Source organism: Zootermopsis nevadensis, unplaced genomic scaffold, assembly GCF_977971745.1.
Source record: "Zootermopsis nevadensis isolate Lab colony 2312 unplaced genomic scaffold, Znev_1.0 Znev_ptg000021l, whole genome shotgun sequence".
Classification (NCBI taxonomy): Eukaryota; Metazoa; Arthropoda; class Insecta; order Blattodea; family Termopsidae; genus Zootermopsis; species Zootermopsis nevadensis.
In genome coordinates, this window is record NW_028259153.1 from 5,253,343 (window position 1) to 5,279,427 (window position 26,085).

Consider the following 26,085-nt stretch of genomic DNA (forward strand, 5'->3'; position numbering starts at 1 on the left):
CACCAGCGCATCGGAATGGAGTAACTCTTAAATCAAAGGGTATGGTAGAGTAATCAACTGTGGAGTGAATTTTATTATACAGAGAAAATGACTAATCTCGAATGGACAAACGCGAATTACTGAGCCCCCTTACGACGTGTATGACTATATACGTATTCCACCACAAGATCTGCAAAAGAAAATCCCTTCATTCCCCAGATAAAAGCTGCTCTTGTAGGCTGTGGTAACTGTCGTCGGTACAATTCGAGAACACAAACTCAGAGAGAGATATGTTGTAAAAACTGAAATATGCACATTGTGTGCTTTTTATCCTTTTTATTTAATTCGATTGTCTGTGACGACGACGACCAAACATGTACTTTTGCTGTAATACTGTAGTTCCAAAAATCTGTCAATAGCTGTTATAACCATGTATTTATATTTATACTAGAAACAATTATTGTGTTTCTGCTATGACCTGTTCTGCATCTTTGGCTTAGGCCTATGAAGGACCTATGGAATGTAAATAAATTCTAATCTATTCTGTGGACTTTCTCTCTGTGATCGAAACGCGCTACGCAATAAAACAAAGAACAATCAATGTGCGAGTGTCTCAGTAGCCGCATGCATGTTTGTGTTACGTTGGAAGTTATAGGTTATAAGTTAAGAAGTTAAAATATGGGTAGACCTGGTAAGATTTTTACAAGCTTTAATAAGTCATGTGTTTGTTGTAGCCTGTGATTTTTCTTATTTGAATGCTATTTGTTTAAAAGTGTACAGATTCTATAGTGTTTGTAGGACGGAAGAGGGAATAGAAAGAGGAACACATAATTAATATACATCTTATAGATCCTTAACAGCATAAGCTAAGGATCCGGAACTTGTAATATGAATGTAGTTAGTACAAATACAGTAATACCAATGCAAAACTGATATTAAACATACAAATTGAATGTAGCTTCTTGCTTGTATTTTGTCACATACAAGGAATAGGTTTATTTCCGGTTTTAAAAATACCTGTTTCATTATCTGTAAGGATGGCCCATGTCAGTAGGAATAGAATTTATTTACATTTCACAGATCAAGGATGTGGAATATGTCATAATATGAATATGAACACTTAACCAACTAACTAATTAACTAACCAACTAGATGGCTTACCGAACCTGAAGGTTGGTCACCGAATTAACCAAAGCCCTCCACCGGACCCTTTCCTGGGCCAACAAAATCCAGTCTCCTTCAACTCCTATCTCCCATAGATCCCACCTGACATCATCCTCCCATCTACGTCTAGGTCTCCCCAGCGGTATCTTCCCCTCAGGCTTCCCAACCAGTACCCGGTGCACACCTCTTGTCCCATCCATGTGCGCTACATGCACCACCCATCTCATTCTTCTCGACTTCATTACCCTGACAATACTGGGGGAGGAGTACAAATTTTTAAGTTCGTCATTATGCAGTTTTCTCCATGCCCCATTGTCTTCTCTCCTGCAATCTGTGTTCCTCCCTCTGAGTGAGAGACCATGTTTCGCACCCATACAAAACAACAGGCAAAATTATTGTTTTGTATATTTTAATTTTCAGGTTCTTAGAAATCAGACGGGAAGACAAAATATTTTGAACTGAGAAGTAGCAAGCATTTCCGGAATTTAGTCTCCTCCCAACTTCCTCATGAGTATCATTTTGATTTGTTATTGTTGTTCCCAAATATTTGAACTTTGTAACACTTTCAAAGGATTTATTAGCCACCCTAAGATAATTTTGCCCGCCTGTCTGCTGATGACGAGATACTAGCATGCACTTAGTTTTTTCTGAATTTACTTCTAGCCCCACCTGTCTACTAGCCTCTAGTAAAACTTCTGCGTTCCTCTTTATTGTATTTATATCATCCCCCAATAAATTAACATCATCAGCATATGCTAATAGATTATGTGTCCCATTCAATTGCAAGCCCTCTTGCCTATCTTGGACTTCCTGATGGCATATTCTAGCACAAAGTTAAAGAGCAAGGGAGACAAAGGATCTCCTTGTTTTAGACCGTTCTTAATGAAGAATGACTCAGATACATATTTACCTACTCAAATTTTGCTACAGGTTTCATTTAAGCACATTTTTATTAGACTTACCAGCTTCTTTGGTATACCAAATTCAATAAGAATATTATATAGCACTTTTCTCTTCACAGAGTCATAGGCTTTTTTGAAATCTATAAATAATTGATGTATGGTTCCACTGAACTCCCATTTTTTCTCTAGTATCTGACAAATGCAAAAGATCTGATCAACCGTTGATCTGTTTCATCTGAACCCACACTGATGATTCCCTATAATTTCATTCGCATATGGAGTTAATCTTGCCAAAAGAATGTTTGATTGAATTTTGTATGATGTTGATAGCAGAGAAATTCCTTGGTAATTGCCACACTCAGTCTTGTCCACCTTCTTATGAATAGGAATAATTATGGATTCCTTCCATTCATGTGGCATCTCTTCCTTATCTCAAATTGACAGTATAAGCTTGTGGATCTTCATATGCCATCTATTGCCACTTGCTTCAATTAATTCTGCTGGAATTTGATCAATACCTGGAGATTTATAAATTTTCAACTACATCTAAACTAGGTTCTGGCACTAACAGTTCAGCTGTGTGTATTTTAATCTGTCTAACATCCTCAGTCTCATGAACATTTTTTCTAAAGAAATCTTTCCTCCTATTCAAAATTTTTATTGGATCTGCAAGCAAATTGCTATTATCATCCTTTACTAATAAGTCTGATGTTGATATCCTTTCTTAAAATTATTAATCCCTCTGTACAGGTCTCTGAAATTTTTTTCCTTACTATTTGTCTCAAGTTAAATAATTTTGCCCTTCAGGTATTCCCTTTTCTTATTCCTAAAGGTTCTACTAGCTTACACATTACATAGATTATTCATATTTGTTTTGCTTTGGTCCTGCAACCATTGAAATTTTTCTTGCTTCCTTCGATCTATTAATTTTTAACATTTATGAACACTTACTACAATAAAATACCAAAACAAAGTCATAATTGCATGCCTGTTACATTTATTTACATAAATATTTGCAGTATTTAATAATTTTGAATTGAAGTACATTCTTCTATAGAGTGGGAGTGAAGAAAAAATAAAAGTGCTGGCTTAAATACTTTCATATCATTGAAAGTTTTAATGCTGTCTGGAGAAGTACTGAACAATTTGATTTCTTCATAATAAGCACTTTTTTAATATACAGTGAGGTTGGTGCTAGGCTGATGGTGATCATGCTTATGCTTTGTGTATATAAGAGTCTGTAACTCCTCTATATTGTCCACAATAAAATATGGTAATGAGAGTAGGAATTTACTGTCAAGGGGGAGTATATAACATTCCCTAAACAGTTCTCCGCAAGATATTCATTAAACACCTGCCATTATTTTAATAATGATTTTATGTTAGATACTCTCTTGCTGTCTGTTGTATTTCCATAGAAGGTAATTCAATGTGACAGGATGAATTGGAAATAAGCAAAGTAAACTAATTTTAAAGTATCTGCTTTCAATAGTGGTGTGACTTTCCTCATGTCAAAGCATGCTGAACTTAGTTTGGGGATTAAATATTGAATGTGCTTTTCCAGTTTAAGTTTTTATCAATTTGTAAACCAAGGAATTTAGTTGTTAATACTTCTACAGTTTTATTTTCATAAGCTATATTAAAATTTATATTTTTTTCTTAGCAAATTTAATTAAATCTGTCTTGTGAGAATTTAAGGTGAGTTTATTGGTTTTAAACCAATTGTCCAGGTCAACATAGACATCATTAATGGAATTCAGAAAGTAGTTGCTATCAGAGTGATAAATAATAATACTAGTTTCATCAACGAAGAAATGGGCTTGGAGTGAGAATTGATTATTTGGGGTAGATTATCTAGTAACTGTGATCTTCTTCAGGGTGGAAGTTGGAGACAGTATGTTCTTCTGAAACATTGATAGCCACCTACAAGACTACATAGTGTCTTATAACCATCAGTGCTGCAGTCTACATTTTTACTACAGTGAATGTATCAGATCTCAGTTGTTTTAGAAATTTAGCATCAGTGCTACTCTTAAAACTATGTGTTCAAGAATCATTTGAAATTCTCACCACCATATAATGTGCCACTATTGATCTTCATCAGATGGAAAAAGCAGTAAGCCATTTGGTTGTGTTAGAGGTTATGTTTCTTGTAAAGTGAATGGTTTGTTTCAGGTTTTTCTCCTCGTGGTGGTAGTTTTCGTGGTGGTAGTTTTCGTGGTGGGCGAGATAGCGGTGGAGGGAGAGGTGGTGGAGGTAGAAGCAGCTTTGGCAGAAGTCCTGGTGGACGTGGTGGAGGACGAGGGGGATTTGGTGGAAGAGGCCGAGGAGGAGGTGGAGGACGAGGACGTGGAGGTGGTAAGTATAATGTTACACATTAGATAATATGAACATTGAATTGTCTCCTGGCCAAAACATTTGAAAATGCTTTTATGAAAATTGTCATTCTCGGAATTAGTAAACCAAACAATCACATGGTTCCCTTAAATATGAAGTCTGTGCTGTATCCTTGAGTGATTTCTATGTTCAGAACAATGTCACAGACTGGTGGCAAGGGGGAGTGGGCAGAATTGGTGCTCTGAAGGTCACATGTGGAGTTATGTTAGAGCAGTGGGTAGATCATATAGTAAACAGGAGTTCTGCCAAATCAAAATGCAGTGCTGGCTATGACATGAAACTACCGAGAAATATATTAGTATTTATTTAATTTTATGAAATCATTGTGCTTCCCTAAGTGAGTAACTGAATGATCAAGGATTGGCATTATATCTTACACAGATGTCTTTGTGGCTTCTGCAATATTCTTGCAAGTATACTGTTTTTAATCTCCACGTACTTGTTTATAGGAGGATTTAAAGGTGGCAAGAATGTGATTATTGAGCCTCACCGTCATGAGGGTGTGTTCATTGCAAGAGGGAAGGAGGATGCTCTTGTTACATTAAATATGGTACCAGGAGAAGCTGTCTATGGAGAAAAGAGAATATCAGTGGAAGTAAGTAACAGTTATGGTTATGTACAATATGAGTGTATTTTTCTGCCATGACTTGTTACACAGGTTAATTTCCAAGAGGGTGCCTCGTTAAATACTTGTTTTAAAGCTGAAGAAGTGTGCCTGTTACAACTTATGTGTTTGTCACATTTGTGTATTTTTTTCATTTTTATGGATTATCTGGGGTTCTTAATTTTCCAGAAAAATATATGATTGGAACCAAGTGGATAATCAGAAAGTGTGTTTACTTTGCCCATTTTCACTCCTTAATGAAGTATGGGATACTTTTTTGGAGTAATTCATCTAACAGCAAAAAGATATGCACTGTACAAAAGGAACTTGTTAAATTGAAACCAAAAAATTCATGTAGTAGTCTATTTAAGAGATCAGAGATTTCAGCTTTTCCATGTGAATACATATTCTCATTAATGAACTTCATTGTAAATAAACCAAGAATGTTTTAAAATTAATTCTGCTGTACACATTGTCAACACAAGGAATAAGAATTAGCGTCATAGACCAATTTACAACCTCTTATGCTTTCAGAAAGTGCATAGGGTATTATGTAAACATTAACATTTTTAACAGTTTACCATCAAGTCTTGTAGATCTACTAAATAAATAGGCACAATTTAATGTACCACTAAAATGATACTTAGTTATACACTCCTTTTACTCTGTTGATGAGTTTATAATGTTTACAAATAAGTCATAATCATTTAAGGTTCTCTTGTCTTCCTATAATATAAATGGATAATAGGATTTATCTACTGTATGTAATGGGTGGATATATTTATAACATATCACTGCTTTATGTGAACCCTTTGTTGAAAGTATGTGAAATTTTATATTATGAACTGTACTTGAAATATGTATAATATGTATTGTATTATTATGACTTATTCCACATCTAACTTATGGATCCATGGAATGTAATAAAGATGTAAGTGTAGAGGCCTCCATCCTGCTACAATATGAAACAAATGATACTGATTAAATACAGGAAAGGTGCTTAAAGTAGGATTTGAAGCTTGAAGGAACAGAACGTTTTGTGTTTCAGAAAGTAAATGTTTGCATGTTGTACATGGATGTGATACATAGTATATCTCTGAGGAAAGAACGTAGATTGGGGGTGTTTGAGGATAAAGTGCTGAGGTGAATTTTTGGAACAAAGAAAGAAGTAACAGGATGAAGAAACTGAAATAATTAAGAGCCTCATCATTTGTACTCTTCATGCAGTATTATTAGATTGATTAAATCAAGGCGTGGAAATGTAGCATGCATGGGAGGATGAGAAATGTGTATAAATACAATTATTATCTGAAAACTTCAAGGGACAGCCAGTTAGTTGCCCTCAGCATAAGGAGGAGGATGCTGTTGGAATTGAATTTGGATATATACGGTGTGAGAATATAAACTGGATAGGCTTTATTGGCAGACTGTTTGAACAGGCTAATGATGCCTTATTCCATAAAAGCTGGGAATTACCTAACCTGCCCATTAACTTTTCAAGAAAGACCATATATGACAATATGGGGTTTGTTAAATGTTTGCATGTTTCTTGCAGGACGGTGAAAATAAGATAGAGTATCGTGTATGGAATCCCTTTCGATCAAAGTTGGCTGCTGCAATCCTGGGAGGTGTGGATCAGATTTATATGTCACCTGGTAGCAAGGTTCTTTACTTGGGAGCTGCATCTGGAACCACCGTGTCACATGTATCTGATGTTGTTGGACCAGTGAGTTAAATGAATCCTTTTCTTGTATTCTGTCTTTGACAGAAGAATTATCTGCGAGTTTTTCTGTTAGTTCCATATATATTTGTCACTGTTTCTTTAATTTCTGTAGTATTCTTTGTATTTTAACCCTTTGTGATCCTATGTCGGACTGAGTCCGACATTTAAAAATCTGAGTTCCGTTCCAATGTCGGACTGAGTCTGCCACAAATTTTACGAATTTTTTACATGATCTGGAGTCAAACTGAGGCTGGCAAACAGTGTCACCATATCATTCAAGCCTTCTTCTTTGCACTAGTTCTATCCTAGGTTTCCTGGTAAGACTGTGTGTACCTTATAATAGCGAAAGAAGGTAGGAGAGTAACGTCGTCTTATCCTGACACCTGTCCAAAGAAGCCAGTACTCCACACAAAGTGTTTTGCTATACATCATATAGTGAAGGAAAACCATCGGGTGTGTAGTTGTCATATTTACTTAGAATAGAAGTAATTTATATGTGATAAAGTTATAAAACAAATATCCCATATTCCTAGTAGGAAATTATATTTTCTAAATTAATGTTTACCCATAGAGCACTCTACCGCCGACATATGCATATTCATTCGTCTTCTTATCAAGCATTCTGTATGTGTAGTGACTTCATCGTTTACAGTTTGTGATCTGTTTCACTTTTATGGTGTCAAACTTAGTCTTGATCTTTTGAACACAATCAGCGCGAAAGGAAGCATAGCTCTGATACTAAGAAATCCAATGCTTATACATCGTATATCTGCATGCAATAAGAGATGTTTAGACGTCGCCAAAGTCATATCTACCTCCTTGGACTTGCTTTATTCTCTACCGAATGACAGGAAGCAGAAAGGCACCACTTATTACACATCTTACTAGCGATAGTGGTACAGTCAGTGAAAAATATTTCACACGGTCAGTATTCAAACAAGATGAACTGTGATCTCTCAGAACATATTTCACCATATTTAGCAATGTTTCTTCCATTTTATGCAAGTTATAAAAGAAAATCAAACAAGTTCATAATAGTAGTTATACAGCTTAGTGGTATTTAAAAGGGACCACAAAGGGTTGATAAATACTTTCTATATAGGATGAGAGCTGCATTGACAGTTGATTAGCAGACTTTTGAAGTGGAAGCATGATACTTTAGATTTGTAACATGTGTTACAAGATTCTTCCATTTAGTATGCAGTAAAGCATGAAGATATTTGCATTAAAACCATAGCTGTGGAGTCGGAAGCAGTTTTAGGTGGAGTCAGAGTCGGTAAAAATGTACTGACTCCAACCTCGATATAAAATCTTACGAAAATACTATTTTAACACTTTTACTACCATGTGAGCCATGTAGCCTGATGATTCATGTGGTGGTGATGAAATGTCTTATGGTACCAACTACCATTTTAGTAGGTTTACTATTAATACATATTGAGCTTCTATGAAGGAGTGAGAGATTTAAAAATTGAGGAGTCAGAGGTTTTGTTTAACAACTCACAGCCCTGTTGAAAACTGCCTATAAATTTATTATTTCTTAAGGGAACTAACTAGGGTTATACTGAAGTTGTAGATTGTGTTACAGTGTGAACATACTGTCATGTTGTTAATTTATGTCTTGTTATCTCCCCCTGTCATTCAGGAAGGACTAGTTTATGCTGTGGAATTCTCACACAGATCAGGCCGTGATCTGCTCAACATGGCTAAAAAAAGGACCAACATTATCCCTATTATAGAGGATGCACGTCACCCTCACAAATATCGGATGCTTGTTGGAATGGTGGATACGGTGTTTGCCGATGTGGCTCAGCCTGATCAGGCTAGAATAGTTGCCCTCAACTCCCAATATTTTCTAAAGAATGGAGGCCATTTTGTAATCTCAATCAAGGTTAGTATTGTTTTTATGTCATATCCATTTTAGTTGGTTTGACTGTTGCTAAAATGTTTTCTGGTGAAATTTTTCTCCCATCTTCTCACTCTAATCTCATCCTCACCATATAATATTGTCCCATTTGATCTGTTCTTTAGTAACTCTATATCTGTAGTATTTTAAAGATATTTTGTCTTCCCATTCCTGCATATGTTCAGTGCTTTATGACTTACAAGGAATTATCCATTAATTTTGGTTTTATTTCTCTCTCTTGTTATGATACGAGGTGCGATCGAAAGGTTTCCAGACTGCGCGTATAAAAACCCGTACACTTATCCACTTATCTCAGGTATTAAATTCATCCATCACCCTCGAAGTAGTTCCCCTGGGAGTGAACACAACGATCCCAGCGCCGCTGCCAAGCCTGGAAGCATCCCTGGAAATCTTTCTTTGTCAGCCTGTCAAGCACCATCTGCGATTCTGCCTGAATCTCTTCTATCGTCTCAAATCTCCTTCCCTTTAGCTGAATTTTCATCTTTGGGAAGAGGAAGAAGTCACACGGAGCTTAGAAAGGAAGTTGGGGTCGGTTCTTGCAAGATCTTTGAGCTCCTGACAAACGAGAAGTCGATTCTGCTTCTTCCTTTAGAATCAGCTGACAGGTCCCATAGCCTATCCCAACAATGTCGCACAAGTTGTTGATGGTACGACGTCGATCTTCGTAACATTTTCGGGCGTTGTGCTCGAAGATGGTCGTCCAGAACGCTCGTCATCATCGACAGAGGTTCGGCCATTTTTAAAACGTGAATGCCACACAAAAGTTTGTGCACGACCCATTGCGGACTTCCCAAAATGCTTGCTTTAGCATTTCATAGGTTTCCGTAGCCGTTTTGGCGAGTCTTTGGCAAAATTTGATGCACACGCCATTCCGAAATCGCAGGAGGGTCGGTGTAATGCACTACCAAAACGCCCGTAACTAAGAAACAAATGCTAATTCGATGATGCCGGCTGGCACACTGATTCACTATGAATGTAGGCCGCACCCCCTAGCGGCAGAAGCTCGTACTACATCCGGTTCGCCCTCTATTGACACAGTCTAGAAACTTTCCGATCACACCTCGTACATCTAAAAGATTTTTTTTAGCAGATGTCTTTTGCCAGTATGATTAATATTGTTGCAAATCACATTTACCATCTCATTTTCTGGTGGATTTAAAACCTCTTCAGTCTGAATCTTCACAACAGAATAAGTGCTGCCTTCACTGAGGCTGAAGATAATGCTGCCACATTGTTCCATTATTATTCTTTTTTTTCTCCAGCCTATGTAAGTTCTTTTGGATTTATGTCACCCCATAAGGAGGCAGTCAAGCAGGTATATGCCTATAGTCTGACAAGATGCTGTCAATCTTGAAAGCCTTCTCTTTGGGCTTTAATGGAACAGTGAGTTTATAAAGGCCTTGTTTGCACTTGATCACATTGCAGTCATCACCTTTGCTATGTAACTACAAAATAATGTTGCTTTTGAGTACACAGGCTTAGAGTGGTTTTTCATCCTGGATGCAGTAATAGGTGTGTTATCTAAAACAATTACTGCATGAAGTGGAAGGTTGTGAACAAGTTTTTCAACTATCCATTTCTCAAAATTTGCACTGTTCATTTGGTCATGATGATCACTTGCACTTCTAGTCTTGTATAGAACTTGTACATTTTAGGTAAAAAAACCAATGCCTCCTACATGGATCATGATGTATGTTTCTCAAGTTTACATTTGCCTGGGTAACTAATATCATCCCTTTCTAAATGTCATAACTGATGAGCTACAGTGTGTCCCAGTTCCCAATATTTCTTCATTTTAACAAGATACTTTGATATCCATTCAACAGTATCCACCCTCTCAATCAGAATTTTGCATTTTGACAGGTATTTCCTCTTCTTAAATCCTATTCTTTATACAACTCTGCCAAAAGACTTGGACCCTAATGAAAATGTATTTTTTCCCCCTAAATACTGAATTCAGGATGGTTGGAACTCTTTTCTTGAAAATAAAAATGTATGTTGTTCTTAAGCACACATTTGTCAAAACCATCCACACACAATGCATCACAATAAATTATATTTTCGTACCTGGAGATGCCAGATGGCTACGTGGATGAGTTTTCCTTCGTTCTCTTTTCTTGCCTTATGTTCTTGATTGTAGAGCAAGATGCTCCAAGGTGCAGCTGCTCGATTTTTTGCTTTGAGTAGTAATAACAACTCTGCATTTTTTCATCACATTTTCCTCTCATCATAAATTGTTTTTTTGGGGTTATCATAATATACTACATGTAAGACTTGAGGTTCTCACAGCGGTGAGTATGAAGATTTCCGTCTTCTGGGTTGTTGCGCTGTGTAGTCTGGTCGATGTTAACCTGTTAAATGTCGACCAGACTACACAGCGCAACAACCCAGAAGACGGAAATCTTCAATATACTACATGATCAGATAATACATACCTGGATCAAATCTGTGTAATGCAATATGTACAGTATATGCACTAATGAAACACACAACCCAGGCTGTCTGTACCTGGAATCTGTGGGTTCTGAACAGTGTTAACATCACAGTACATGCAGCATGACTTCCTTTTCTATAAATGATGCATACCCACTTACGACGTGTCTCCCTTCCCTACTTACCAGTCACAGTATATGCAATATAAACTGTAATGTTGTACCTTTTATACTTCAGTGGTTATGAAATTCAGTTGCTTTTGGTTTATACAAAGATGGCAGTTCTTAATGTGAACTTCAGTCACATCTATTTTGTCCCTGTTCTCTGAGCTATGTTGAAACATTCTCTCCTCAAGCCTTTTTTCCTGCTTCCTGATTTCTTAGAATTTCTGGATCAGCCACTGTAATATATGCTGTTTGTCTTTAGATGTCTCCCCTTCAGCATCCCTTGTATGAACCACCCACATGTGAGTCATTAATGCTTGCCAGAATAGACCCACATAGGAAGAAATTAAACAGAATACAATTAAGATACAGTCAATTAAAATTATGTGTAGGATGAATGTGAATCCTGAATTTCACATATCCATAACTCTGTAACCTTTGAGAATTGAACCTATGTTTATATGACATTTCTGACTGGGAATGGTGTCAGAAATAAGGCATTGAAATTTTAAAGTCAGCAGACACTGCATATTATTGGCCATATTTATGAAGTGAGTCGAGAAGAAATGTTTCATATTAGTGTTATGTGTGTACATGCTGTTAAAATGTTAACCTTATGTAGCCTAATTCAAGAATCTGAATTTTTGAACTTAATTTTCAGAGTTAATGTATGCAGTCCTATACAACTGTTGTACACTCGTACTTGAAAAAATCACTCTTTATTACTTCATACCACAGCAAGTGTTCTTTGTTTCTTCATTCTTTGCCTTTTTTCATACCTTTATTTCTCCATTATGATGTTTTTACAAAGGTTATGTAGTCAAACCAGCAACTGGGTCTTTGTTGGTTAATGCACAGCACTATATTTCCATGGCAAATGCTTGAAAGGAGGAAGATTTGAGGTTTTTATGGCAGAGTCTGAAGATGGCTGTCTTCTGGATAGTTGCACCATGTAGTCTGGTAGAAGTTTCAGAAGTTCTTGCTGCCTCCATCATCCTGATGGTCTGAAACGTCAATAAATTTCTACCAGACTACACAGTGCAACAACCCAGAAGACAGCCATTTTCTTGAAATAAGTAATACTTGATGACTTCAGAGAGTGGGTCTAATACTTGTAGACTGTTTCTTATTTGCAATTATGAGTTATCTCCTGCAGATGATTGTCATCTGTAGATCTTTTATCAGACTTTTCAAAGTTGTTGTTGTCCATGTCTGAGGCTAGCTCAACAACATAGTCCAACAGATAGGTATTCTGTTCTTTTCCACTTCTTTTACCTGATGAAAGCAGAAATCCATTTTCAGAATGTAATTTTTCTGGATACAGAATTTTATTGTTATATTGATCATAATACATTTGCATTTGTTATGGACAATACCTTTCCCTTATATCTGGACATATAAATGTGAACTTTAGTGATGAACACTGTTGTGAGTTTAGAACAAACAAGTATCCTTTTAGTGTACAGTACTGTACAATGAAATTTCATTTTCAGGCCAGTTGCATAGATTCCACAGCTCAGCCTGAAGCTGTGTTTGCATCAGAAGTAAAGAAACTGCAGGCAGACAAACTGAAGCCTCAAGAGCAGATAACTTTGGAGCCATATGAGCGAGACCATGCTGTTGTGGTTGGTGTGTATCGGCCACCACCTAAGTCAAAAGGAGGCTGACAGCCATAAATTTTTCGAAGATATAACTTCCAAGTGATTGCATAATGGCAGGTACCTGGGATGTAAGGAGGCAAATACCCTCATTCACCATTATTTTTAAATATATCAGACATCCTATGCTGTTTGTAGTTTTTATTTTAACGAGAACTATTAAATAATAGAACAACACTGGACTAAGTTTGTTCAAACTCCTGTAAGCAAAATAATTGACAAATGAAGAACAATAAAGTTGCTGTTCTTGCTTGAACAGTCAGTAGTTATTAAGCTGTTCTTCCTACTAAAAACCCACAATTGGACTCTTTTCTGAACAAAGAATTCTTTACAATCTATTGCCTTATGATCCACTTTCATTTCATCCTTCCTGTGTATCATGCATCAAACCCACCTCAACCTTAATTTAAAAAATGATAATACAAACTCAACATAATAAAGTTCACCTTGCCTGTGTGAGACTTGCATAACCCGTATCTTTATTATAAATCTACACTATCTCAAAGTATGGTTTGAAGGAAGCAACATTCAAGAAAAATGTTTCGTTCTACACGTCTCCATCAGACAGCTGAAAATCCTTTTGTAACTTTATGATCTCCGATTGCCAGTAGAAAAGACTGCTGTGATATGGAAGTATAGTATCTGAATCAGCAACAGGTTCTTAAGGGGATAATATGAGTAAATGGGTGCAGAGAAAGCAAATTGCCAAGAAGGTGGTGTCTGAGATTTGAGGTTCTCAAGGAAGTATGTTTGTTAGTATCCCAAGTTGTAACAACCCGAAAGATATAACATCAACAGGGTAATGTCTATACTGTAAAAATTAGTAGATAGAATGAAGCACATACCACTGTAGGGTCTGCAGTTATTTGATTACTGATGTTACAATAAATATCTTTATACCCTTTGGTGCTTGATCCTATCTTACCCAAAATCCAACATGTACATTTTATTACAATGATCTTCATAAGCTTGTAATGGCCTGTTTAATACTACTGCCCACATTATCAGTTCAACATATCATTGGATCATTCATGAGCAGTTCTCCAAAGTATATTCCACACAGGTAACAGCTGCCAAAATTCTGGTAGAATTAAAGTTGATGTATAGAAACTGCATTTTCTGTAGAAATGTTCCACACTCTCCTTCTGGACCTTTAAACATGTCAGTTATCTGTGCAGCGGAAGTGATCATCATCAATGGTTGTGTAGATGTGACCTTCATTGCTTAGGAATTCTATAACTTTCCTGTAAGTTAAAGATATTGCCATTAAACAAAAATAATCTTGATATTAGCAGCCTATTTCAAAAACTTATTTGGTTACAGTGGCTGCAACATAACAGATTCAGCTACATCACTGAAAGAGGGAAATAACAGGGGGAGTAAGATGGCAGACAGCCAGTCTGAGCATGTTTAGTGTAACTGAAAACATGTTATGCCCCCTTTAAATTTCAACACGATCAGTGTCATTTTCATACAATACTTATATTTCATTGTTCTTTGTGAATAAAAGGAACTAAAAAACAAGTGATGCAGGCAGAGGCCGTGACGAGCATGTGATATACTTCTACAGTCCAAACTTCATAATTTCATGTTCAGTAGTATACAAGGACTGTGTTATCTCTCCGTATGTGCTATCACTTTGCGGTCTTTCCCTCCCACATGTGTATTTGTAACAGTCATCCAGGCTCAGAGTTATGTTCTGTCCACTGTACTGTATTGGAAGTACTTTAATTGACCTAAAAGTTCAATTCCATAATGCTGCATGCTGGTGAGTAATGAGGTAAGCAGTGGAAGGTTTAGAAACTCCAAAAACTTGCCTTACCACATCCAGTTTATTTAAAGAGCTACTGTTTGTGAGCAAAAGATATAAATCTTCATGTGTACTTACATTACTTCTTTTGAAGACATCTTCGAAGCCAGTGCATTAATAACCTCATCCTTGTGTGTTCCGATGTCTCTGCTACATTTCTGTTTAAAATTTTTTATAAATAATTAAATCAATCATATTTAATATTGTAAGACTTGAGGTTCTCACAGCGGTGAGTATGAAGATATCCGTCTTCTGGGTTATTGCGCTGTGTAGTCTGGTCGATGTTAACCAACGTTTCAGAGGTCATACTGCCTCCGTCATCGCCCCGATGACGGAGGCAGTATGACCTCTGAAACGTTGGTTAACATCTACCAGACTACACAGCTCAATAACCCAGAAGACGGATATCTTCATATTTAATATTCACTATGATACTGAAAGCAAGGAGTGTAGAGTAGAATTATTCTAAGTGCCCAAACTATAGCCCATATCAGTTTTTCTTTCTTTCATGTCACTAAGTGAGTGTATCTCTCATTTACATGCAGTATGAAGAAGCGAAAAGATGACAGCACCTCTACACATACACTACTAAATATGTTATTTTGAGCCAGAGGGAGGTGTTTGGTGAATGCATGCAAAAGTGCAATATATGTATATGAAAAGGATTTTAGTTTAGAATTAAAATATTTTCCATTCGCACAGACACCAAGTTTGACAGACCTACAGAAGTATGAACCTGAGTTTGGAAAAGAAATACTACAAGCAAATATACAGCACAGAAGTTGCAAAAATCCAAGAAATTAGTAGCATGTTTATGCCATATGTCAAAGAACTTGTAGTAGAGACAATGTCTTCTGTGATAACATTAAGCAATTTTGAAAGGCCAAGAACTTGAAGCCATAGCCAAGGTAACCATGGATATATTGCTACCAATCTGAAGGTGCCAAAACATGAACATGAAATGTTAATTTATTATTTGAATGAAATACTAAAAATAAAGTATAATAATCTGGCTAGTACTACTATAAGTTTACTGTAGTATGCCAAGTCTACTGCTGCCTTGTAGGTTCAAGTAACACTAGGTGCTGCTTAAATCAAAAGCTTTCAATATGATACACATTTAATTTTCAAAAGAATTTTAGGAAAAGAGTGCATGTGGTAGAGTGTATAAAGGGTACTTAGTTGATAATAAAATATAGTAGACAATACTACACTATGATATGATGCATTTTTACCAAAAAGTTAAAATGTTTGAGATAAGCAACAATCTGATAGTCATTCTTCACAAATTATGGTATTGTGCATATAACCATTACCCTCCAAGAAAATACTTACTGATATTATGGTGTACACAAAATTCTGCTGAGGACTGAAACCAACTGCTTGAGCAGAAACTGAAGTTGACACAAATGAATTTGTCAAACCAGTATTGCTGTCTGTGCACGATTTCTGAAATAAGATATATGAACAGAGGTTTAAAATAATGATTCTATTTTGTACACTGTATTTAATATCTTATTATATGCAAGTCACAGTTTCTTCAATGAGATTTCTGATTAGTATTTTTATGGTTGTGAAAAAATTGTTTCTTCTTTGATGACTTAATTTTACTTGGGTGTTCACACAAAGTTAGCTTTTATTGGCCAGTGTGATTAATAATCTCCTCATGCTTGCACATGGCTACCATCTGTTTAAATACATTTACATTTGTGGTTAATCATACAAAAGAACTATAATTACAAACAGCAAACTTGTCAAAGATTATATCTGACTTACCATAGTAATCTCAGAAGTTTCTATTTTCTCAATTTTTAAATTGCTGTACATCACCTCCAGGATGTGTTTTGTTAGGTCATTCAAGTTGCTAAGATTCACGATTCTGAACAAAAAAATGTGTTTCTTCCCTTGATTTGTTCTCACAGAGCCATACGCATGACAGTACGTGTTTTCAACCACAATTGGAATTGCCTGCTGCTCTTCCTAAAATTGAGGGAAAAGCACTATGTAGTTATTTTCATTATATTTCACACTCAGATGCAATATACTTCATCCAGTGTGTTCATTATTGTTTCAATCCTGGTATAAATAAATGCATGTGGCTGGTACTTTCACTACCTGCCAGGCTATACAAAACGTTAAAGAAACTACCCATTTTGAGTATCCATATCTTGGAATGTTTTGAAGATCTGAATGAAGTATAATCATAACATGCTCATATGAACAATATATGATGTGAAGCTAGTAGACATTTCAGGAATAAAATGAGGGAATATCAGGACAATTAATGAACTCGCAACACAGTAAGAACAAGAACATTAGAGACTTATACAGAGGTATAAATGAATTTAAGAAGGGTTACCAACCTTGAAGTAACTTGATAAAGGATGAGAATGGTGATCTGGTTGCAGATTTCCACAACATTTTGAATTGATGGAAGAATTACTTCTCTCAGCTATTTAATGTTCATAGGATTAGTGATGTTAGGCAGACATACAGCTGAGCCATTAGTATCTGAGCCTAGTCCTTTTGAGACAGAAATTGCTATTGCAAACTGGAAATGGTATAAATCGCCAGATAGTGATCAAATTCCAGCAGAACTGATTCAAGGAGGTGAAACATTACATTCTGAGATCCATAAACTCCTTAATTCTATTAGGAATAAGGAAGAATTGCCTCAGCAGTGGAAGGAGTCTATTGCTATACCAAATTACAAGAAGGGCAATAAAACTGTCTGTAGTAATTATTGGGACATATCAGTTATCAACTTCATAAAATGAATTGAAAAATTTGTTCCAACATCCTTCTCTCAACGTTAAGTCCAGTTGTAAATTAAATTATTGTAAATCATCAGTGTGGGTTTTGACATAATAGGTCTACTGATGAGATTCTCTGTATTTGTCAGATACTAGAGAAGAAATGGGAGTACAATGAGACTGTAAAAAGTAAAGTAAAGTTTGTCCCACTATACGCCATGTAGGCGTTTGGGGTGAGTGGAGGTATAGCTCCTCTCTTCCTTGACCCCGGCACTAGATGGGGGTGAGTGGTCAGCATCACGCCCCGGCCGGCTTTACCCCCGGGAAAGGACCCCGGTACCCATTGTAGAGGAGGCTGGGTGGGCCCCAGAGCCGGTCTGGACGCAGAGGCTAGAGGAAAAATCCTCTGCCCCCGTCGGGGATCGAACCCCGGTCGCCCAGCCCGTAGCTAGTCACTATACTGACTGAGCGAGACTGTACATTAGCTATTTATATAGACTTCAAGAAAGTGTATGATTCAGTTAGATAGGATGTCTGTATTGTGCAATGCTCTCATTGAAGGTGTTTGAGAACATGGTGCTGAGAATATTTGGAACTAAGAGGGATGAATTACTAGGGTGCTGGAAAAAGTTGCATAATCACGAGCTTCATAAGTTGTATTCATCTCCAAATATAACTAGACAGATCAAGTCAAGGAGAATGAGATGGGCAGGGCTTGTAGCCTGCATGGGAGAGAAGAGGAATGAATATAGTGTTTTGGTGGGCAAACCAGAAGGAAGAGACCACTAGGAATACAGATGTAGGTGAGAGGATAATATTAAAATGGATCTTAGAGAAATAGATGGGTTGGTATAGACTGGATTCATTGGGCTCAGGATAGGGATCAGTGGCAGGCTCTCATGAACTTGGTAATGAACCTTTGGGTTCCATAAAATGTAGGGAACTTCCTGAGTGACTGAGCGACTGTTGGCTTCTCAGGAAGGATTCAGCACCATGGAGTGAATGAGAATACTTTTATCATTATAAATATGACGTTACTAACAATTACACTGATAATTTTTGAGTAATGCTATGCATGCACAAATTAGTCTTCAAACAAACAAGCAGTTGATTTCTAGGTCTTCAAGATAGATGCTATACATTATTGATAATCTTGTCAACAAAACTGATCATGTGGTTGCAAAACTTCCACTATCTTACTGCAACATGAACCTGACAGTTGGTGTGGAGTCAGGAAAGGATTACATACAGTGCAAGAAACAAAACATTGAAACTTCATGACATGTTTTGCCTTGCCCAGTTTTGCATTGTCCCAAATTATACTGCACACATCATTAAGGTGATAGGAAGGATGTGGGAGCTTAGTGGGATCAATGATAACATGGTTGATAGCTTGTTATTAGTCAAGTTAATGTGCTTTGAAAGAAAAATTCTACGAAAATTTTTTGGCCCCCTAAAGAACAATGACGGATCGTATAGAATTAGATATAATGCGGAGTTAGAAGAATCGATCCATCATGAGCACGTTGTGAGATATATTAAATCACAACGGTTAAGATGGGCGGGACATGTGGTCAGAATGGGAGAGGATAGACTGCCACATTTGGTATTAAACCAGAAATTGTGGGGAACAAGACCTAAAGGAAGACCAAGGGGAAGGTGGATTGATGCGATAGAGGAAGATATGAGAAAGATGAAAGTGTGCAATTGGAAGAATGTAGCTCAGGATAGGAAGAGATGGGGACATTGTTCGGGATAACAGAGCCCACCAAGGGCTGTAGTAAAAGAGAAGAAGAAGGAGCTTGTTATTAGCATGTCATGCAGAAAGAAGCAGCAACAAAGAATCATGTTTTGATGTGGATTTGGGTATGGAAGGCAACCATTCCCTACCCAAGATTGACTAAACTATTACTGACAGAAGTAAATTACTACATAAATTGGTATATTATATTAATATTGTATTTCTTGCAACCAAGTCACCAGAAAAAGTGTAGGCTTATTCTTTGAAGGACTTCTAAATTAAACAGATAGTCCTGTACTGGGTGGGAACAAAATAAATGCATGCTAGAGCACCAGTGGCCTTAATGTAATGCAGAAGGATACTAACTGGTTAGGACTGAAGTAAAAATGGACAATACACAAAACTTACCCCATCTGTAGACTCCAGCCAGAAGACTCCAGTGATGCCACCTGTGCAGTCATCTAATAGATAAGTTACCTTAGTTGAAGTTACTTCAACACGTCGAACCAAGGCAACAAGACTAAACTGAAATTACCCAAATATTAATATTAACTGCCATTCAACTGAAAGAATAATCTCTGCTATTGGCTGTTATGTCAACTTTTCTTCCTCTGCAATACTAAAGAATGTTCTGTTCATTGCAAGCTCAATAGAAATTACAAAATTTTGTGTGCAGTGGTATCAAATTGTTAACATTCCAATCATAAGCATCTTCAGACAATATTGCTAAATACATAACAAAACTCTTTGCATGACTTTATGAGATGTAGGTGATTTTCAACACTCCAGTAGGACTGTTTGATTCTTCACATAGTCACTAAAGAAAGTACCACCTGCAAAACAGGATTATTTCTTCAGAAGGCAGATTTGGCACTACAGAAACATAATGAACAGGTCTGGGTTTCTGGTGTCCATGGATTTTTCTGATGCACCACAATGCATTGCTTAGTGGTATAACAATTTCTTGGGAGCTTGTTTAAGATCGAGTTCCATTAAGGCCCAGATTCAGTTGTCATCCAGCACATAGTCTATTGGATGAAACTTTTCCATTGCAGTTATATAACACCAAAACAATATTTTCTTCACAATGAATACCTTACATAAATACTGCTTATAAAACAAGTTAAAACACTATACAGGGTAAGTCAAAAGTAGCTGCACACGTTTGGAGAACTGTAACTGTGTTACCTGCAGCCAAAATGCGCTGATATCAGCAGAAATCTGTAGAGCGTAACCTGAAGTTTTGTTTATTTGTTGAAATTCTTCACATTGCCGCTGAGAGCACTTGTGAATTGTGAAAAACAAAATGGAGACTTAAAGTCATTCATATACATAGCCCGCAAGACTAAGATAACCCACACATCCTTACCAACAGCATAAGGAGGAAGAGGTAGGCATGTTGATTTAACACAGGTAAATAGAAATTTCTATCCATGGTTTAGTGATCAGAGAACTCTGAATTTTCTCAGTAAAAACTTTGTAGTGTTTTGTAGTTGCTCACAACTCTTATAAATGTATACAACTTGATACTCTGACGACCTGTTCTTCAAGTGCTTGAGCACTGTGGGTCCCAACTTTTCGTTGGCTTTGATCTACTGACATTTTTGATAGGACTCCTTGGAGGAGGGATCAGCCTCTACCTGTACACAAGACAACACAACACAGAAAAATGCAGACAAACATCCATGCCTTGAGTGGGATTCAAACCCACAATCCCAGTGAACAAGCGGCACAAGGCCTACACCTCAGACCGTGCGGCCACTGAGACGGCAAATGCATACAAAAATATTCAGACAAATGTGACTCATACAAGTAACAACAGTTAGTAGGGAAACTAGGTATTGCTTGTGGTGACTTTCAGTAAGAAAATCCATATTTATGTAACCACAGATAAATTTTCCTCTGGGTTTATAAAGACATAACTAACTATACAGCAGGCCCACCCAACCTGTAGCTCAAGGGCAACATATTGCCTGCGGAGACATTTGAAATAAGAAAACATCTTTTAAAGCTATCCCTGGCAACAGTGAAATAAAATGCCGAAGAAATTCCACCCATTTCCTGACAAACTACGAAAGAAAATTTACCACAAATTCCATATTCCCAAGTGACCCTATCATAAATCCTTATTGCTAACGGTTGTTCTTTGCTGGGATTAAAATAAATTTGTCGACGACTGCCAACGTATATTGTTACAGGGATGTTTTCTAGTTAATGACGAGCAGCAGCTTCTTTCTGATATTTTCATTGCTAGTCTTACAATGGGTCTTATTGTGCAAAAGATCACACCCAAGTTAAAATCTATGCAATAATATTTTAAAAAGGTTATGAGCTTTTTATTTATGGAGACATATTACATTACTAATTAATTTTGTAAAAATGTGCTAAAAATACACACCCTAGCCTAGGTTGTGAACTGAATTTTTTTAAAAAATTCACATTATCAGTATATTTTTATTTTAGAAATGTATAGAAAAATATGCAGTATCATTATACATACATAGTCCATATTTTATGTATCAAACTACATGCTGCCTGCATACAAACCAAATTTTGCTAAAGTTGCCCGCACAGCAAAAAAGGCTGGGCAGGCCCGCTATACCGGGATTAAATTATTCAACACTCTTCCAGATAGCATTAAAAGTTTAAATTATGATATAAAAGTATTTAAGATAGCAATGAAAGATTATCTTTCATCTCACTTCTGCTGCTCTCCGGAAGAATTTACTTCAATTGAAAATTATTAAATTTGGTAAAAATTTATGTAAACTGCAGTTATAACCTTGTTCTGGTATTTTTGTTATTGTTCTAAGTGTTCATATTCATATTATGACATGATCCATAACCTTGGCTTGTACTATGAAGTATCTACCAAACGTAATTAAATTCTAATTCTACAGACACGAGTCATCCTTACAAACATTGAACCTGGTATTTCTAAATCCATAAAGAAAGAAATTCTTTGCATGAGACAAATATAAGCATGAAGCCTCATTCATTTTGTATGTTTAGTATCAGAAGGGTTTTTAAGATTGTACAATTGTCATTTCATCTTTGATTAGTTCTCTCACCATATGTATATCCATACTTCCAATTTTGAGACCATCATCATGACTTTCCAGGATCTGACGTACTGTAACTGGGACAATATTTTGGACTCGTCGTGCTGTCTGAAATATCAAGCAAAACAGTAATATTATTTTTAATTGACATGCCACCTCTTCTTCTATCTGAGATGTTCCCAATTTAAGTGGATATCTAGCAATCAGGTATGTCCATCTAATTCAAATCTTACTACAGCACTGCCTCTTCAATTTCTTCCCATGTCCTTCATTACTTCTATGTGACATCTTTCCCAGTCTGTTGTGCCCACCTTGATCTAAGTCTCCTTTAACTTTAATGTTCAAAACTTACTTTGGGATTCTCTCTTTGCTCATTCTTAAACCATGTCTATACACCATCTCAATCTGTTACTAGTCAAGTTGCCTTCTAAGGTAATTCTAAATCTAATTCTTTTTTGCTTCTTATTTTCCCACTTTCAGTTTCTCCTATACTGCTTGCAAATATAAGTTCTGCTGCTCATAGCCTGCTAATATCTGCTCTGATCTGTGCCCAAGTTTCTATTCCATACAATAATATGAGCATGTAGTAAATTTTAAATATGCATATTTTCTGCTTTTATGTATTTCCCATTTCCTTCAGCAATTGGTAAATTTTTCTACATGCTTTATTGTTTCTGCAATTTGTTCTTTAACACTTCTGTTCATCATTATTCTAATTTACTTTCACAATTTACCATGTCATAAATATAATCTAGCATAAGTGATGTTAACAACACTTCTATTTACACCACATAATCACAGAACTTAATAAGATTTTCAATAAAATGATTTTCAGTAATCAGTTACTGAAAAGAACTTTCAGTGATATTTCCTACAATTTAATATCAACAGCTTCCATTGCCCCTGTTTCATACATTCTCTTTCAACTCAGCCAATGGTTCAGGGCTTTACAAATGGTCTCCTTCCTCTCTAATTTAACAGTATTACCCACTTTACCTTCCAATCTTTTATGTGACTAGCCCATATTAATTGACTCAATGTATTCAACAACTAAACTAAAGTGAAGTAAACTAATATAATCTGTCACCAAATTCACACTGTTGAAATATAAAAGTGTGTCTAAATCTAGGCCTCTTAAGGTGAAGCTTAGTAACTATGCAGATATTTCATTAAATAATTTATACAAGAACATTACAAAGCACTGCCATCTGCTAATGAACTGTGAAACAAGAACAAATTATAATAATAAACTGTAAATTACTGAATATTGTAAAATCATCTGTGGACATCTCAACCTCTAAAATAATCACTGCAACTGAAACATAATAGGTTTTCAAACTAATGCAACCCAAACTAACTCAATCTTGCATGTTCTGAAAGACAAATAACTAACTTAACATTAAGACTAGTTTTGTGGCAAATGCATTCAGTAATGTAAGATTTGAGGTTTTCACAGCAGTGAGTATGAAGATTTCTGCCTTCTGGGTTGTTGCGCTGTGTAGTCTGGTCGATGTTAACCAGTGTTTCAGAGGTCATACTGCCTCCGTCATCGCCCTGATGACGGAGGCAGTATGACCTCTGAAACATTGGTTAACATCGACCAGACTACACAGCGCAACAACCCAGAAGACAGAAATCTTTGCATTCAGTAATGCCGGTTTCAAGTATCCTGGCCTATGCCCATATAATACATCAAAGCAATCCATTTTTGAGGCTGGAACACCTACAAAATTGATTCTGTTGCAGGGCAATTAAGCCCGTTAGCTTTAACCACAGAAGCACATATTCTTCATATTCTAAAATCTAAAGTTTAGTCCTGTTTGAGATTCATTTTGGACCTGTGAACCTAATATCTGCCCTTCATTGCCACCAGCACTTTGGTAAACATAGACACGTCATCTGGAAAAACTCAACAGACAGCAAAATATTATTTCACATCTAAAAGAAAATCACAAGAATAATGAAAGGCTCCAAAGGGAGAGCCTCATGTAGGGAACTGTTTATGAAATGTAATATTCTTCCACTAGCCAGCAAATTCTTTCTCTCATTATTATAAATTGTAGTGGGCAACAGAAAACTTTCAAACAAACTCAGATATCCACAATTTAAGTACAAGATACAGATACAACTTCCATGTGCAAACACTAACCTCAGTAAGCATCTTGACATAAGTTCAATTCTATTTTATTATAATCTCTTGCCAGAAGTATGAACATGCTAAGGCCATCTACCTGAGCCAGGATAGTTCAGTCAGTATAGTGACTGGCTACGGACTGGACGATCAGGGTTTGAATCTTGAAGGGGCAGAGGATTTTTCCTCTAGCCTATGCGTACAGACTGGCTCTGGGGCCCACCCAGCCTCCCATCCAATGGGTACCAGGGTCCTTTCTCAGGGGTAAAGTGCAACCAGGGTGTGACAATAACCACTCACCCCCAACTACTGTCAAGGTTAAGAATGAATAGGAGCTATACCTTCTCTCCCCCAAGTGCCTACATGGCATATAGTGGGACAGCTTTACTTTACTTTTTTTAAGTCCATCCATCATGGCAATTCCCCCCCCCCCCCATTTAAATATGCATATACCCAGTTATAGTTTATATGAACCATTTCCAGCTTTGCTTTTTGTATGCAGGAATGGTCTTTCCTGGCAAGGAACGATGACTTACACAAGACTCTGCCCTTAATTAGTTTTTTGGTTGGTAGCCCCATTACACATTCACCTTGAAGATGGCAACTGCAGTGTTTGCCGAAATGGTGGTTAATAATGAACATTGGATGCGGCTCACACCCGACAGCCAAAGTTATACATTCAACTCCAGCAGCAAAAACCAAACGACTTTATATGACATTTCAATTAAAAACAATGTTATCATTTATCAGTCACTACCTTGCCTTGTTTTTCTGCTGGAGATGTAAACTGGGATGGAGAGTTGAAAAATCCACCTTGTTCACTGCCGTAACCTGTAAAAACATTTAATTATGCACACCAATTCCTGGTTGACATATTTTGTTACTTTACGTTGCTGTCAGTATGACAGAACACGGGGTCAATCCCATTCTCATATTCCAACCTACACACAATATAAATGTAGGATTTGAGGTTTTCACGGCGGTGAATCTGAAGATTGCTGTCTTCTGGGTTGTTGCTCCGTGTAGTCTGGTAGATGTCCACCAACATTTCAGAGGTCATGTTGCTTCTGTCATCAGGGCAATGACGGAGGCAGCATAACCTCTGAAACGTCGGACATGTACCAGACTAAACGGCGCAACAACCCGGAAAACAGCAATCTCCACACAATATATACATTGAACTTTCTTAAAACTTTGCATACCGTGTAGTGTATTAGAATATAAAATGAGCAAACAAACAATTATTAACACTATAAAAAAGGCACTATTGCCATACGCGTTTCAACCTAAAGGTATCAGGGAAATTAATTCATTCTTTTTTATAGTGTTAATAGTTGTTTGTTTGCTCATTTTATATTGAACTTTCTAATTAAAGACTCACTTTTCGAATCCCACATTTTATTTATTAATCTGATATTTCAGCTCTCATAAATAAATCACACCACAAACTACGCACAACACATAAGACGCGCGAAAACCATCACATAAACAACATACAAACATTATTTGAGATCAGAAATACTTCCCTAACATGTATACAATTCTCATGTAGGGGTTGGCGAAAGTAGCGTTGTGAGTGATTTCATAAATGATCGCTTCGAACCGAGTGTTTCAACACCACAGATATTATTACTTGG

General features: G+C 36.7%; 2 protein-coding genes across 2 annotated transcripts; one reads left to right on the top strand and one right to left on the bottom strand.

Annotated features, from left to right (window-relative positions):
• The first annotated feature begins 518 nt into the window (after positions 1-518).
• On the top strand, positions 519-13,220 carry Fib (rRNA 2'-O-methyltransferase fibrillarin). The gene is made up of 6 exons (XM_022076914.2): positions 519-670; positions 4,221-4,403; positions 4,892-5,037; positions 6,602-6,772; positions 8,415-8,660; positions 12,787-13,220. The coding sequence occupies exons 1-6, from the start codon at positions 658-660 to the stop codon at positions 12,958-12,960; spliced, it is 933 nt and encodes a 310-aa protein (XP_021932606.1). The 5' UTR covers positions 519-657; the 3' UTR covers positions 12,961-13,220.
• RPA2 (Replication protein A2) lies at positions 12,600-26,013 on the bottom strand. The gene is made up of 8 exons (XM_022076915.2): positions 25,830-26,013; positions 25,206-25,279; positions 22,327-22,425; positions 19,664-19,780; positions 16,538-16,741; positions 16,097-16,210; positions 14,840-14,919; positions 12,600-14,195 (listed from the first exon to the last, which is right to left on the bottom strand). The coding sequence occupies exons 1-8, from the start codon at positions 25,843-25,845 to the stop codon at positions 14,114-14,116; spliced, it is 786 nt and encodes a 261-aa protein (XP_021932607.1). The 5' UTR covers positions 25,846-26,013; the 3' UTR covers positions 12,600-14,113.
• Between the last annotated feature and the right edge of the window lie 72 nt (positions 26,014-26,085).

What these genes read in the sequence shown, in the direction of transcription:
- Fib (XM_022076914.2), top strand. An exon ending in AGGACGAGGACGTGGAGGTG is followed by an intron (nt 4,404 to 4,891) that starts GTAAGTATAATG and finishes ACTTGTTTATAG; the next exon opens with GAGGATTTAAAGGTGGCAAG. An exon ending in ATTTTGTAATCTCAATCAAG is followed by an intron (nt 8,661 to 12,786) that starts GTTAGTATTGTT and finishes TTTCATTTTCAG; the next exon opens with GCCAGTTGCATAGATTCCAC.
- RPA2 (XM_022076915.2), bottom strand. An exon ending in AAACTTCTGAGATTACTATG is followed by an intron (nt 16,211 to 16,537) that starts GTAAGTCAGATA and finishes ATCTTATTTCAG; the next exon opens with AAATCGTGCACAGACAGCAA. An exon ending in ATGTCTTCAAAAGAAGTAAT is followed by an intron (nt 14,196 to 14,839) that starts GTAAGTACACAT and finishes TTTAACTTACAG; the next exon opens with GAAAGTTATAGAATTCCTAA.